This window comes from Cervus canadensis, chromosome 8 (genome assembly GCF_019320065.1).
Source record: "Cervus canadensis isolate Bull #8, Minnesota chromosome 8, ASM1932006v1, whole genome shotgun sequence".
NCBI lineage: Eukaryota > Metazoa > Chordata > Mammalia > Artiodactyla > Cervidae > Cervus > Cervus canadensis.
Window position 1 is genome coordinate 9,978,802 of NC_057393.1, and position 16,903 is coordinate 9,995,704.

The window sequence follows — 16,903 nt, forward strand, 5'->3', positions numbered from 1 at the left end:
AAACATCAAATCATAGGATAGAAAGAGATAAGATGTTTTAAAAACTCAATTTAAATGATGCTCATTTAAGTCTGATACAATATCAGAAATGGGGGAAAGGACTTCTAGGAATCCCCAGCAGTATTCCTCAAAGCAGTGGTTGTCTTCTTTTTTTAAAACAACTTTTTATGTATTTATTTTGGTTTTTGGCTGCCCTGAGAGGCTTATAGGATCTTACTTCCCCAGAGAATTGAACCCATGTCTCCTGCAGTGGAAGCACAGAGTTTTAACCTCTGGACCACAGGGAAGTCCCCAGTGGTTGTCTTTTGTCTTCTCAGCAGGGTTCCTGAACCCCCGCTCCCTGAAACAACACACACACTTTTCTCTGGAGCCAGATCTGCCTTCTTCTAAAGAACTGCTCTTCTGTCCCTCTGCCCCTAAGGTTCTCACGGAAACGTCAGTCCTAGTGCCCCTCACTCCTGCCCATCCGGATATGCACAAGACTCGGGTTAAGGCTGGTCCTTCCTCAGGACTCCCCAGAGAACCAGAGGGATGGTAAACCGGTCCCTGGCTCTGTTAGAACATGAACGCAAGCGTTACTGGCAGTCTGTCTCTGGCCATTGTGGAGGAAGGCAGGCTGCAGCAGAGAGTTCAGACCCAGCTGGTAGAGAAAAGCCAAGACAGAATGTTTCCGCAGCTGGTCTATTTCACTGAGTGGTTGGCTGTTTGTATTCACCCCGTTGTGTCCAGAGGTAAAGTATAAAAGATGCTTCAGCTCTCGAGGGCTCAAACTTTCCAGTGCTAAATAGGAATACTACATCAAAAAATCTTCATTCACTCTTGCTGAGACAGAATGAAGGGAAAGAGCACAACAATAATAACAACATCTGTTTATTGAGCATTGACTAAGTGCCTGGGTGTTCATTGGAAGGACTGATGTTGAAGCTGAAACTCCAATACTTTGGCCACCTGATGCAAAGAGCTGACTCATTTGAAAAGACCCTGATACTGGGAAAGATTGAAGGCAGGAGGAGAAGGGGACGACAGAGGATGAGATGGTTGGATGGCATCACCGACTCAATGGACATGGGTTTGGGTGGACTCCGGGAGTTGGTGATGGACAGGGAGGCCTGGCGTGCTGCGATTCATGGGGTCGCAAAGAGTCAGACAGGACTGGGCGACTGAACAACAAACATATCCCTGTAGCTGATTCAGGCTGCTGTTCAGAGACCAACACAACAGTGTAATGCAACCATACTCCAACTAAAAATAAAAAATTAATGGTAAATCTTCTTTTGGGCTTATTTTTGATTTATCATCCCATTACTCAAATTTCTACATGAAGCCACTCCAGATAAAAATTTAAAGTATTTTGAGCTGTATTATCAGCACTTGTGCTGCTGTCTTAGAACAGGGGTTTTAAGAGGTTATGACTCTGGCCAAGATCACACAGCAGGGGAGTCTGGTGGACCTGATCCTCTCTGATTCCAAAGCCAGGGAGAGGCATCTCAGTAGAGGAGGGGAGCTGGGGTCGATTCCTCACCTAAGAGGGGAACTGTGGACCCCAGGCTGGCGCGACCTCCATGCTGGCTGACCCAGTCCCTGTAATGAGCACCCTGCTCTGTCCTGTGGACCTGAGTCTTCTGATCTGTGAGTCCTGAACAGAAATCACTCTCTAGAGCAGTATCAACACAATACAAACTTCCAGTCACAGTAAATTCCAATTCCAAAGTGTCCCTGACTCTTCTGAAGAAGGCTCTTTATACCATCTTACTACCTTTGGGTGCCTGCTTTACCATTTAACTATGATGACTCCAGAATCATAATACAGAGTGAGTGACATTTTCATATCAGGGTCCTGCATTTTTAAAACTCTAACCCAATTCCTGCTTGTCTAACTGTCATACAGGTCTCAGCTCCAAATACCTTCTGCAGCCAGGCTTCCCTTTCAATCACCACATTATCTGCAAATAATTGAACAGATAAATCTCCTGCTTTTTATTCCAGGATCAAGGGTAATTTAAAGTAATTCTGGAAAGATATTGATGTGTCTAACAGCTCAGACAGATGCAAACAACAGATGGAATCAGGAGGCAGAGCTCTGCTCTCACCCAAGGTGGGGAGGGGACCACGTGATGAATTTCCTCCGGCAAAGGAAATATGACAAGGACTCAGATTTGTCTTCAGAGAAGAAACTAGGGTAGACCTTTATCACTTTTCAGCCCCACCTGTCCTCCTCATAGAAAGCGAATCTGTAAGAAGAACGGCAGTTCTCTCCAGCAAAAACAGAGCTGATTGGAGTCAAAATAAAGGCAACTGTACCACCCATGGGGACAGCACACTGCACTGGGCAGTTATTCCACATCCTCTGGTTCTTAGAAAATCCGTGTGTGCTAGCAGGCAGGTAAAATACTGTTTTCCACTTCTCAGAAACAGAAGTGAAGGAACTTTTGCCAGGTCTCCTGCCTTGAAGTCCAATACTCTTTCCACGATAATAACACCCAATGCCTACATCGCATATTTTTTGGTAGAATAATCATAGCAGACATTCTTATGAACACTTTCTATGTGCCACATACAGGTCTCCACTGATTTTCAAGCTTGCTTTACATCACTTCTCTTTTACAAAAGACCTGTACATGTTTTTCCGAAACCCACGCACAACTACTGACTCCACGTGCTGCAACTACTGGAGTCCGCGCGCCTAGAGCCCTGCTCCACCAGAAGAAGCCGCAATGAGAAGCGCATGCACCGCATCAAAGATTAGCCCCCACCCGTCCCTGCGACCCCCGCAATTAGAGAAGGCCCGAGTGAAGCAATGAAGACCCCAGGGCAAACAAAAATAAATAAATAAACAATTTTTTAAAAAAGAAATCCCAAGGGGATTTTTGCTTTTATTGAAAAGGCACAAAGCAAAAATACCTTTCAGCATTTCTTTTGCAGCAAAGCTGGCATGGAGACAACATGAACGCCTAGCAGCAGCGAGAGTGGCCCCGCCAAGCTCCTTGGCAGGGAGCCACACTCAACATCCCAGCAACAAGTCGCCATGTCTCTCTCTGAACTATGTCTGTGAGCACCTGGGCTTTATCCAGTTTATTTTGTGCATCTATCAGCAAGAGATGTCCTAAGGTAATCACTTCTTTGCTTTAAGCCATATCAGCTTACAAAAGCTTTCCTAGGAATTTTCTACATTCAGAAGGCGGACAACCGGGGTAGCCTGCACTATTGTTTTTAAGTGCATAACATATTTGAACTCATCCGGTTCTTACAACAACCCTATTTTACTGCTAAGATCACTTAGCACAGAGAGGTTAAGCCACTTGCCCCAAATCACATTATTTGGAAGCAGTGAAACCAGGACTTGGACTCAGATGGTTTGGCTCCAGAATCTGCACCCTTGACGCCCTGCCTTATGCTACCTCACCAGGCAGTGGGAATCCTATGACTCCCATCATCTTCCTGCCATGCTCCAAGGAACTAAAACAACTGGACATCTATGAACACTGTGGTACAGAGGCCTGGAGTCAATGCCCAGAATAGTCCCCTGGCACAGGGAGGCATTCCAGAAATACTTGTTGAATGTATGAAAAACAGATCATTCCTGTTTAGTCTGCTAGCCACTTCTGCAAATCGAGGGGCACACACTCGGGCCGTGGAGCTCTCACCTCTGCCTCACTTCCCGCAGTGCCTTTGAGCTCTTCCCTCCCCCGTCCCTCCCCCCTCCCCACCCCCACTGCTCCCCATCCAGTTTCCCCATCCTAGCAACAGTACTAAGGCCTGTTGCTTACAGGATTCCTAGGGGTCTGTTGTGTCAACAGGCGTCACTACAAAACAGGATACGTTTCTAAAGTTACCCCTTACACTTCCAAATAGCAGGCTGGAAAAAAAAAAAAAAAAAACTGGCAACGCTCCACATGACAAACAGACTTGTCAGGTTGCTTCTTCAAATCTTTCCTTTGCTGCCATTGCTTGAGTAAACAAACAGCCTTTCTTTGGCTCAGGAATACTCCAGAGCTCTGGGTTTATTTAAAAGCAGTCTTCAAACAGTCACAACTTTCCAGTCCTGAAAAATACACTTTACCCAAAGCTAAAGTGCTTCCCCACTAAAAAAGAAAAATTCCCCTGACCTTACCTCTTAAATAAGCTCCACCTCTCTGGACCACGGCTTACTGGTCATGCCAATAAAGAGGTTTAATTAAAACAGTTAGATCATGACCAGGGTGTCTTGCCAAGTCGCCCACTCTTGGAATGAGCTTCTGGGGAGCAGTGTGACTGCAGGTGAATGCTGGGAAGTAGACCAAAGGTCATCCCCATGGCATGAGGAATCGGATTTCAGAAACAACTGCCGGGCTGCCAAATATGGAGGGGGAACACATGTTCTGCGCTAGGGCCAGTGGGCCGCCCATCTTCCCTGTCAAGCGAGGGCAGAGGCTTAGACCAGTTCTGCTAGATCATCCCAACCATTTTTCACCTCTCCTGCTCCCCTTGCAGGCACTCTGTCAGGCCAAGAAGAGGGAGGCCCCCAGGTGGAATTTTAGGCTTCCCCAAATGGAACGCTTTCTCATGAAACATGGTGCAACATGGTAGGATAAATGAACGAGCTTTGGAGTCAGAGAGAGCTGGCTTTGGACCCCCACTCTACCCTGAGAAAGTGGAAAAAATAAGAGAATTGAGTTTGCGTGGTGGTTTGGGTGATTCCATCTCATGTTCAGGAGTCTAGAATTCAGGTTGATACAGAAGATTTTAAAAGATAAGGTGTGGACCTCCCTGGCGGTCCAGTGATTAAGAAGCTGCCTGTCAACGTGGGGATACAGGTTCGATCCCTGGTCCTGGAAGATTCCACAGGCTGCAGGGCAACTAAGCCCACGGGTCACAACTACCGAAGCCCACACGCCCTGGAGCCTGGGCTTCGCAAGAGAAGCCACATCAGAGAGAAGCCTGTGCACCACAAGTACAAACAGAGAGGACCCTCTGCTTGCCACAACTAGAGAAAAATCTGTGTGCAACAACGAAGACCCAGTGCAGCCAAAAATAAATATATTTTTAAAAGATAGATGTATTATAAAATATATATATATATTTTAAAAGATATGGTATAAGATACTAACTTAGGGGAAGTTGAGGGAAAGAGTAAGGGAATTCTCTCTATTATCTTTGCAATTTTTCTGTAAATCTGAAAATATTTCCAAATAAAACCTTTAATTAGAATAAAAGAATCATGGTTCCTACCCTCCTGGAACTTACAGCTTAGTGAATGAACGAGAGATAACATTCAATGAATAATATCTGTCTCCCCTTCCTCAAAATTGTTGGCATCAAAAGTGGTAAGAATTAGCCCCCAAGGACCCAGGAACTTCAAAGATGCCGGAGTTCACAAGTTCTGACACCTGGAGCCCGAGGGGAGAGGAAAACCTTCGGGACTTCAAAAAACTGTTCAGTATTAACGTCTTATCTGTGCTTAATATTTTAGTATCAATGTGATTTAAAGAGAGATACATAAGGTCACAAAACCCAAATCATTTCACCCCAACCCCCAACCTGCCTGCCCCTGTGAGTGACGAGAGAACTCTGTCAATATGGAAGAGAAAAAAAAAAAAACCTGTCCAAATGGAGCAGAGTCCCTTTATTCAGAACTGGGGTTGTCAGATGGACTGTAATGTCCTGTGATTTTTTTTACATGATTGCACTTGAAATACAGATATAAATCTTATTTTTTGCTCCTCTAGGATTTTTTTTAATACATCTATTCATTTTCATGATAAAGTAGCATGACACTTGATTTAAGAATAAGGGTGCAACTGTCGGTGGAAATGTAAATTGATACAGCCACTGTGGAGAACAGTATGGAGATTCCTTTAAAAACTAGGAATAAAAGTACCACATGACCCAGCATTCAAAAAACTAAGATCATGGCATTCGGTCCCATCACTTCATGGCAAATAGATGGAGAAACAAGGGAAACAGTGACAGACTTTATTTTCTTGGGCTCCAAAATCACTGCAGATGGTGACTGCAGCCATGAAATTAAAAGATGCTTGCTCCTTGAAAAGAAAGCTATGACAAACCTAGATGACATATTAAAAAGCAGAGACATTACTTTGCCGACCAAGATCTGTATAATCAAAGCTACGGTTTTTCCAGTAGTCATGTACAGATGCAAGAGTTGGACCATATAGAAGGATGAACGCCAAAGAATTGATACGTTTGAACTGTAGTGTTGGAGAAGACTCTTGGACTGCAAGGAGATCAAACCAGTCAATCCTAAAGGAAGTCAGTCCTGAAATTTCATTGGAAGGACTGATGCTGAAGCTGAAACTCCAATACTTTGGCCACCTGATTTGAAGAACTGACTCATTGGAAAAGACCCTGATTTGGGGATAGATTGAAGGCAGGAGGAGAAGGGGACAACAGAGGATGAGATGGTTGCATCGCATCACCGGCTCAATGAAGACGAGTTTGAGCAAGCTCCAGGAGTTGGTGATGGACAGAGGCCTGGCATGCTGCAGTCCATGGGGTCACAAAGAGTCACACAACTGAGCGACTGAACTGAACTGATGACCCAGCAGTCCTACTACTGGACATATACCCTGAGGAAACCATAACTGAAAAAGACACATGCACCCCATGTTCACTGCAGCACTGTTTATACTAGCCAGGACACGGAAGCAGCCTAGATGTCCACTGACAGATGAATGAATAAAGAAGTTGCGGTACATATATACAATGGAATATTATTCAGCCATAAAAAGGAACGCATTTGAGTCAGTTCTAAAGAGGTGGATGAACCTAGAGCCTATTATACAGAGTGAAGTAAGTTAGAAAGAGAAAAACAACTATTGTATATTAACTCATATATGTGGAATCTAGAAAGATGGTACTGATGAACCCATATGCAGGGCAGCAACGGAAATGCAGACACAGTGAACAGATGTGGACACAGTGGAGGGAGGAGAGGATGGGATGATTTGGGAGAATAGCACTGAAACATATACATCACCATATGTCAAATAGATAGCCAGTGGGAATTTGATGTGTGACACAGGGGGCTCAAATCTGGGGCTCGGTGATAACGCAGGAGGGTGGGATGGGGTGGGAGGTGGGAGGGAGGGTCACAAGGGAGGGGACATATGTATACCTATGGCTGATTCATGTTGATGTATGGCAGAAATCAATGCAATACTGTAAAGCAATTATCCTCCAGTTACCTTCTTCAGGGGAATCTTCCCAACCCAGGGATCGAACCCAGGTCTCCCACATTGCAGGTGGATTCTTTACCAGCTGAGCCACAAGGGAAGCCCCCAATTAAAAATAAATAAATTTAAAAAAGGATAAGGGTGCAAGAAAGCAACTATAGTCCAATAAAAATAAAAAAAGAACAAGGGTGCAGGAAGCCAGGTGCAGTGGTTCAAAGCCAAACTACAGTGTATATTTAGCCATAAGCCTTCAGATTCTCTGCCCCTAGTATCATATCTGGAAAAGAGGAATCATATTTACAGGGTTGCTTCGAAGGTTAAATAAAATAATATGTGTGAAGCACAAGGTCCAAGGCTAGATCATAGTAGACACTCATACATGTTAGTTATAATTATAAAGAAGAAACAGATTCAGAACTCATTAACTAGGAGCCCCAGTGCCTTTCTCAGATTGGAGTTAGAACAGTTAATCCTATTCTTCAGAAGCGGCATCCGGCCAAACCCGGAGCCATGCAGTTCACAAACTTTAATAATGACTCCAGCAAAAAATTAGCACCAACCCTCTGGGCTGGGCCATCAGATGTCATACTAAACAAGCTCTCTCCACTGTTACCAGCATTGCAGTCATGCTGTTCAACTGTCTTTATTCAATTTATTTCTCATTAAGCACACTTAAATCATCCCAGGTGCCCACTTACTGTCAGTAGACTATTAGAAGATGCTGTTCTGCCAGGGCTGTCATAATGTTGAGTGCCCTGGGTTCCTCCGGAAATAAGAGAGACTCCCTCCAAGCTGAACTTGGGATCCCAGGCATTTGTAGATTTAAACATATGCACATACTTGTGTACCTGTGTGCGTGCTCAGTCACTAAGTCACGCCTGATTCTTTGCAATGCCAGGGACAGTAGCCCACCAGGCTCCTTTGTCTATGGGATTTCCCAGGCAAGAATACAGGAGTGGGTTGCCATTTCCTCTCCAGGGGATCTTCCTGAACCAGAGATCGAACCCTCCTCTCCTGCCCCGGCAAGCATCCTTTACCATCTGAGCCACCAGGGAAGCCCATGCAGATACTTAGCAGCCATTTACCTAGAAGCAAAATAATAATCACATAGTGCCTGAGACACAGCTAACCTCAGCCTGTGGAAGCATGCCCTGGGGTGCCTCGCATAGCACAGATTCTCTTGTCCTCCTGGTCCTCTGCTCCTTGGATGTCAGAGAATCTGAAGCCACAGTGCTGAGGTCGCTTTCAGGAATGAACCTCAGACCCAGCTGCCTCATGGGCCCTGAGCCAGAACCAGGAAGACCTTCCCCAGTGAGGTCTGGGCTGGGGAGGCCTGTGCAGTGACTTGCCCTCAACCCTCCTTATCCCGCTTGTTTCCTGCTTATCCTCCAGCTCCCCCAGAGAGTCTTCCGGGATACCCAGGGCCCGCTCAGGTGTCCTTGCACCCATCCTCTTGCTTCACAGCATTGACCATAGTTTCTATAGTTGAAAATCCTTTTTTTTTCAAACTACAGAAACATCCAGATGATGGAATTGCTTTAAAAGAGCATTTTTAATGATCATATATTTTTAAGTCAAGCCATAATATTAATAAAAAATAATAATAGGATTGACTGTCTTTCTTTTCCTCCCCATGCTGTCAGAGCCATAAACGGGTACCACGACAGCCCCAAGGCCAAGAGGAAGTTCAGAGGTGGTAAAGCCGGCCGGGATGGGCATTGCCCTTCTGCTCTGGAATCCGTGTGCTCAGAGCTCAGATGTCCCTGCAGGGCTCCCCAGAACCAAACACTCGGGAAAGAACACGGAATCACTGTCATGCCCGCTTTCAGGTGTTGGGGCTGTGGGTTGACGTGGCCCTTATCTCACCATAAACCCTTCTGTGAGAGTCCTGATGCATGAAACCCCAGGAAGGGCTGTTGGAGGGAGGCTACCCTCATTACCATACCACCTCCACCTCTGTTCCGAAGAGGACACACCAGTTAGGACCCTGAGACTAACTGGCGCGCTGGTCAGCAGCTCAGCCTCAGGCCGCTCCGCTGCCCTTGGCTCACTGTTCGTCACTCTAGTGACCTCCCACGGCACTGCGCCCTCCTGCCCCCAAGCCGGCCGCCCTCCACAGCCTTGGTTAGACATACGGCTTCCTTCTCATTCCCAGCCAACACGTCTGATGCCCACAGGAAGACGAGTCACCACGAAGGAAAGGCCTCTGAGTCACAGCTGTGCATTTTAGTAACTCTGGTTGCTCTGGGCTTCCTGAGAGCAGTCCGCCTGCCAGGAGGCCTCAGTGAGTCAGTCAGCGGAGGGAAGGAGTGGGAGTAACAAGTAGGACTCAGCATGCAGGAACAGGCATCCAGGAGGGGCTGAGTCTCCTCTAAGGTCAAAAGGCCTCAGTCACTAAGGAACCTTCAATAAATGGATGAAGTTGGTCCAGTCTGCGTGTGTGAATTTCCCCACCAATGACTTCTCTTCCCTTGGGAATACAGACAAGAAACCAAGGCCACACCAGTAAATTCCAGTCTGAAGAGTGTTTGTGCTGATGAAGGAAGAAATAACTGTGCTCTTGGGCAGATCCCAGATATAGGACAATCGTGATGTTATTAAACTTGACTTCTTAAGGTAAAACGGTGAATAATTAATTTGACACATCAGTTGCTTCCCAAAAATGCCAGTAGCAAAAAATCATTAAGCTAATTTGCTGGCCTACTGCCAAGAGACTATGAGAAGAGGTCCTACCATGGCTCGTACCCAGCTTCCCTCGGTAACTACATGAAGGTCCAGTCTCCCCAGGTACCTGTTATCCCCCCAGCTTCCACAATTAGTATACCTCCTGCCTCCTCTGACCTCATCTCCACCACCCACCACATGCACCCCTTTCTCTGCACCCTTATCAGCCATCCCAGCCCTATCTGCTTCTGTCCTCTCTCCCCCAGTCCACAATGGTGGAAATGTCTGTCCTCTAAGCCCACTTCTGCTCCAGCCCCATTCCCTCTCAAACGTTCAAGGTCAGCCTTCTTTCCGCTGACCTTTCTCATCCATCCTCCACTGGTCCCTGTCTCTCTCCCACAAGCCCACTGGCACACGGGCATCCAGTATCTCCAGTCTTTAATTAAAGCTTCCAGGCAACTTTCTCCACTAGCTACTGTCCCAATATTCTGCTCTTTTTCTTAGGAAAACTTCCTGGATGACCTACACACCTCTCCCCACTTCTTTATCTCCAATTCCTGCATCAGATCTGCCCCATGCAATCTGCATCCCAGTCCTCACTGGACCTGTGCCTGTGAAGGACCTGCAGGGCAATATAAGGCTTTCCTCATCTGGCCGCCACGTCGTCAACTCAATGGACAGCCGTCTGCTCCTTGTTCGTCAGCAGCGTCTGACGCCACTATACCCTGTCTGTTCCTCGACACTCATGATCACTTAGGTCCCTCATTTTCCTTTGTATTTAGTCAGCTTCAACTCCTTCAGAAATACCCCTCCACACACACACACCCTGATTCTCCCACTTCCCCCTGGGCTTATATCTAAATGTTGAAGCATCTCCAATTAATCAAGTCCCTTACTCTCTCCCAATGGACTTCCCCAGTGACTCAACCGGTACAGAATCCACCTGCAATGCAAGAGACACAGGAGACTCGGGTTTCACCCCTGGGTCAGGAAGATTCTCTGGAGGAGGAAATGGAAACCCACTCCATTATTCTTGCCTGGAGAATCCCATGGACAGAGGTCTAGTCGGATGCATTTAAATATTTGTGCTGATGACTGAAATATACATCTCATGCCCCATCTCTTATGTATCCAAATGCCCACTAGATCTCTTCACTGTAGTTCCCAATAGGCATTCAGATTTAATGCCAAACCAGAACCTTTGATTTTCTCCCTTCTCCCTAAAATTTCGTCTCCTCCCATCCTCACCATCTGAAGAAATGACATTCCCCTCTACCCAAAGGCTCAGGCCCAACACCTAGGGCTCCCTCTTGGTTCTGCTCTTTCTCCCATCCCATAGGTTCGATCCCTCATTAGGCATTTCTCTCTGCCTTCAAAATACATCCCCAATCCAGGAACCCTCTTCCCTGATACCTCATTCCAGGCCATAATCATCTATCTTTTTGACCTCTAGATAGCCTCTTAATCAATGTCCCTTCTCTACACCTCCCTTCTGCCCTCTAAAGACCATGCTCAACATAGCAACCACAACTTTTTAAAATCTCCAATCAGGAACTTCCCTGGTGGTCCAAGGCAGGGAGGTTGAGTTCAATCCCTGGTCAGGGAACTAGATCCCACATGCTGCAAGTAAGAGTTGGCATGCCACAACTAAGACCCCTCAGTGCAGCCAAATAAATAAATACATTTAAAAAATCTAATCAGTTCAAGTCATTCCTCCTCTGAAAACTCTCAGGGGCAGTTTCTCAGAGTAATCTGGGAAGCTGGGATTCTGGGCTAGGCCTACGTTTGGCTCAAGTAAAACTCTGTTCTTATTATTGATTACTTTCATCAAGAGCACCAAGCAAACCTTCTGGAAGCCACCCTTGGTGGGCGGAGCTACTCTCCTTAAGGCAAGGAACACGCCTTAAGGGTGACTAACACGCCTCCCTCTGGGTGTGTGGATGTCACAGCAGGCTACATTTTATCGCCTCACACTGACCGCACTCACAGGCACACACCTACCTTGACACTGTCTCCAGGAAAAATCTCCGTGAAAAGGAGGCAAAGCCCCCAGCTCGCCCTCCTTCCCAGTGGATGGCAAACACTTCAGGAAGAGCTCAAACTAGGGGACTCAGCCAGCTGCATGATGCGCACCCACACTGAGGGCGCTCGGGAAAGCAATATTCCTTAGGACAAACCAGCTTTGTCCACTGGTGGCAAAGGGCGGCCACCATCCCATACTCAGCCTCCCTCCAGCATAAAGGAAATCAAAGCAGAAATGTTTGGAAGGGTAAGTATTGGCAGTCGCATTACCTTGAGAGCATAAGCCATATTCAGCATCTCACAGCATAGCAACCCAGCTAGATCTTGGATGTTGGTTAGTTGCTAAGTCGTGTCCGACTCTTTCGAGACCCCGTGGACAGTAGCCCATGAAGCTCCTCTGTCCATGCTATTTCCCAGGCAAGAATACTGGAGTGGGTTGCCATTTCCTCCTCCAGGGGATCTTCCTGACCCAGGGATTGAACCCACGTCTCCAGCATTGGCAGACAGGTTCTTTACCACTGAGCCATGAGGGAAGCCCAGATGTTTGGTAGACACACCAAAATGTTAGTTTTAAAAATCCAAACATATATTGCAGATTTCTACTGTGTTTTATCACTTATTTGAGGTGGGCAGGAGGAGGCAATGGGAGAAGGAAGAGGAGGAGAAAAACTAAAAATGCAAACAAACACAGCACGCCCAAAGTCTGCAACCAATTAGAGGTTAGGAAGGGGTCTGACAGCAAACCATGCAGAGCACGTCTCTCGGTACCTGCAGAGGCTCAGGGTTTGGAGGCCACAGGATGACGTTATTCAAGCCAGAGTCCTCTTGCTGAAAGCAAAGTGTCTTGCTGTTAGGATGGGCCACAGAGAATGGTAATCCTCCCAAGAACCAGAGAGAGACCCTAACTTGCTGGAGGTGCTCCCACCTTGCCCACCACTACCCAGGGGAAGTTAGACAACAGAAGGAGAAGGACCTGCAGCCCAGGGGTATCTGAAGGAGGCAAGGACTAGGCAGGACTAGGAAGACCCATCTCTCATCCACTGCACTGGGGATGTTGCTGGTTCTCAATGCCTGCTCCTTAATCTGCGAGGAGAGGTTCATTCGGACCTGCATCTTTCCCTCCAGGAGTTCACTTGTAAGCAGGATGCAGGCACCTCCAAGTGCATCTTCACAGAGAAAAAGCTTCTGAGAGAGAGGACTGGGAGCAAGAGTGGGATGGGAGAAGGTGTGGAGGCAGAGGAACTACTTTGGAGGTGCTTGCAGTGACCCAGTTGTGAGGATATAGAGTTGTGATGACGGGAATGAAGAGGAAAAAAGTTGTTAGAAGGCAGGACTTCTAACACATATTATATGGATGTATGATATACATGATATATATATACATATACATGTATGTATGATATACACATACATGATACACACATATATACATGTATACCTATACATGTATGTGTATGATATACATGTATATCCATGTGTGTACACATCTATATCCATGTGTATTCTAACACATGCTACATTTTTTGTCTTTTGCAAAAGTGCTCTAAGCTACAATGATGGGACTGTCATTGCCCTGGAGCCACCCTTCCCCATCAGGCATGGGGACATGACTCGGGCTGTCCCACATTCCAGGACACAGCGATTGATCCCAGCCAGAGAGGGCACGTAACAGATCAGGGCCCATCAGATTCCTTAGAGGAAGCGGATCAGAGGCTGGACCATTAGCTGGAAAAAGCGTGGAGCTGCCTATAGGGCTGGGGGCACCTCCCTGAGGACTAGGACGTCAGAGAGGAAAGCAGAGCAAAATCCAGAGAGAAGAGATCTCCAGCGACATCTTTTGAACCCCAGCGACTACTGCAGCCAGACCCTCTCCGAGGACCTCTCAGTTCTTTAGGACAGATGAGCCCCTTCTCTGCTTGTGGGTGCTGGAGATGGGCTTCTGTCTCATAACCAAAAGCAGTCCTGATTAAACAGAAATTTGGAAAACTAAATGGCCAGTCCACTAGTTAATCAGTCAATCACAGGGCAATGTACTAAAGGCAGAGAATGGGAACAGGTGGAGTTAGAGGTGATTCCTGTTTCTGTCTTGAATGGTAGGATAGGTCATGGTACCCAAGAGAGAGAGTGCAGAGGGGAGGATCAGGGAAGGAAGCCGAGCTCAGGTTTGAAGAGCTCGGGGTGACTGTGAGTCATCCATGCAGAGACATCCAGGAGGTGGTAGAAAGATGGGACTGGAGTTTCTGCCCCATGGGGGACCCTGAGCTCTGAAGCCAAATGTACTTGTGTTCAATTTCCATTTGTTTCTCCCAGGAAGGTAAGCCTTGTTCTAATCCTGGAGTCCTAAAGGCAACCCATGATGCCCCATTGGGTCACACTTGGCTGAGGCTGGAAATGTAGAAAATTGTGATGCCAGGAAAACATCTTCTGTCTGTTCCAGGAAGGTGGGCCATGGGGAGGGAGCCTGGGGTTGGGAGCTGGCAGGAGATGAGGAGTGTGGGTGAGGGTCTTTAAACCACTGAGCATTTTTACCCCTAATCAATAACAATCTAAGACACTAAAATAGTCACTGCTTGCAGGAATATAGTGAGATGGGCCCTCACAGCCTGTTGAGAAACATATAAATTGTCACCACCTTTCTAGAAAGCGCTTTGCATAGAGATACAGCTATAGATATAGCTATTAATATATAGTAAGATTCTTTCAAAAATACCCTCCATTTGTTGCATCAGTTCCATTTCTATGTATCTATTCAAAATAAACCAGCCTTCAATTCTGGACAGTGAGGTTTAGTATAGGTAATGGAGAGAAAACATAAGCTACTTTAACTGTGTCTATATTCAGGTAGAAATTCCTCTCAGCTTAGGGAAGATTCCAAAAGCACTATCTATAAAAAGAAAAGCTGATCTATTGTACCTCCTAAAAGCTTATCTGTAAAAGAACTTGGTAAGAGGATGAAAAGATAAGCTACCAATGGAGAAAATACTTGCAAACCACAATTTGAAAAAGGATCAGTATCTAGACATTATAAAAATTCTCAAAACTCCACAGTAAGAAAAATCCAGTTAGAAAATGGGCAAAAGACACAGATATTTCACCAAACTGAATAAACAGATGGTAGTAAGCATGTAAAAGATGTTCAACATCATCAGTCATCAGGAAAATGCAAATTCAAAGCATAATGAGATATCACAACAGACACATCAGAACATCAACACCAAACAGTGACAATACCAATTGATGGCCAGAATGCAGAGAAACTGGCTCACTCAGACACTGCTGGTGGGAATGTACAGTGATTCAGGGATTCTGGCAGATGGTTTGGTGGTTCCTTATAAAACTACACATGCAATTACCACATGACCAAGCAGCTGCACTCCTGGGCTTTATGTCCGAGAAATGAAAACTTATGTTCACCAAAAAAAACCTGTCTACAAATGTCCATAACAGCTACTATTTAGTAGTAGCCCCAAACTGGAAACAACCCAGATGTCCTTCACTAAATGATGGTTCAACAAACTGTAGCAGGGAATGCTACCCAGCAATAAAAAAGAATGAACGACTGACATACACAACAATCTGGATGAATCTCCAGGAAATCATGCTGAGTGGAAAAAGCCAGTTCCAGAAGGTCACCTACTGTATGATTCCTCTTATGTAACATGGTATAACATTCTCCAGCTCATCTCTATAGAGATAGAGAACAAATTAGAAATTGCCAGGGGTTAGGAATAGGGCCCCAACGGAGGTGGGTGTGGCTCTAAGGGAACAAAAGAAATTTTGCTTCTGGAAATATTCTGTATCTAGATGGTGGCAATGTCAGTATCTGGGTTGTGATTCCATACTCTAGTTTTGTAAAATATTGCCCTTGGGGTAAATAGGTAAAGGGTACCTGGGATCTCTCTGTATTACTTCTTTTTAAAAAAATTTTTTTTAAGATTTTTTTTTTTGGACATGGAACTCTTTTTTTTAAAGTCGTTATTGAATTTGTCACAATATTGTTTCTGCTTTCTGTTTTGGTTTTTTTGGTCACCAGGCATGTGGGATCTTGGCTCCTCAACCAAGGATCAAACATGTACCCCCTGCATTGGAAGGCAGAGTCTTAACCACTGGACCACCAGGGAAGTATCTCTTTGTATTATATCTTCCAATACCATATCAATCCACCACTCTCTCAACAATAACTCCAGCAGAGGTTGCCAAGTGGGAATGTGGGCCCGGTGTTACAAGACCTTCCTCTCTTTTAGACAATCGAACAGAAGCCCCTGTTTGCTACAATCCCCACCTCTCCTTATTACCCGCCTCTAGCCATTTAACACCATCACTGTTTCTTCTTTGCCCCTAAAGAATGAAGTTGGCCACCTTTTCTTTTCTTCTCATTTACTTTTTTAGGGATTTCCCTGGTGATCCAGTGCCTGAGACTCTGTGCTCCCAATTCAGGGGGTCTGGTTTCAATTCCTGTTCCAGGAACTAGATCCCAGTAGGAGTTAACACGCCCAACTAAGAGTTGGCATGTCACAACTAAAGATCCTGTGCACCACAACTGGGACCCAGAACAGACAGGCAAGTAAATAAATATTATCTTTTTATCTTTTTTTTTTTTTTTAGCCGCACTGTGCACTGCTTAAAGGATCTCAGTTCCCAAACCAGGGACTGAACCCAGACCCACAGCAGTGAAAGCCCAGAATCCTAACCACTAGGTTAACAGGAAACTCCCTACCTTTTCTTTTGATGATTCCTGTTTTCCTGCTTGAGAAGATAGTATGGAAGAAAAAAAAGCTAAGGGAAAATGAATTGCCCAAGATTGGCTTTTAGGTCCGGTTTTCTCATCCAAAAAACTCTGTACTATTAATCCAAGATTTCCATTGTGTGTCAGATCAATGGGAAAGTGTTTCCCTAATTTTGTTCACCAGGGCATTGAATTACAACTCTCAAACTTAAGATAAAACCTGTATTTATTTTAATATCCCAATATTACACACAATTAAGCAAAGTCTATTCCTCAATTCTGAAAACCTTACCTAACATGGAAATGATAGTTCACGTTT

General features: G+C 45.6%; 1 protein-coding gene across 14 annotated transcripts in view; it reads right to left on the bottom strand.

The window, feature by feature from the left end:
• Nucleotides 1-16,903, bottom strand: part of TACC2 (transforming acidic coiled-coil containing protein 2) — a 228,576-nt gene that overhangs the window by 184,820 nt on the left and 26,853 nt on the right. For 12 of the 14 annotated variants that reach the window (XM_043475253.1, XM_043475252.1, XM_043475248.1 and 9 more), the window contains exon 3: nucleotides 12,627-12,686. The exons of the other annotated variants lie outside the window; for them this stretch is intronic. In XM_043475253.1, coding sequence (XP_043331188.1) covers nucleotides 12,627-12,686 — 60 coding nt within the window. The remainder of the gene's footprint in view (nucleotides 1-12,626; nucleotides 12,687-16,903) is intronic. 14 annotated transcript variants of the gene reach the window in all.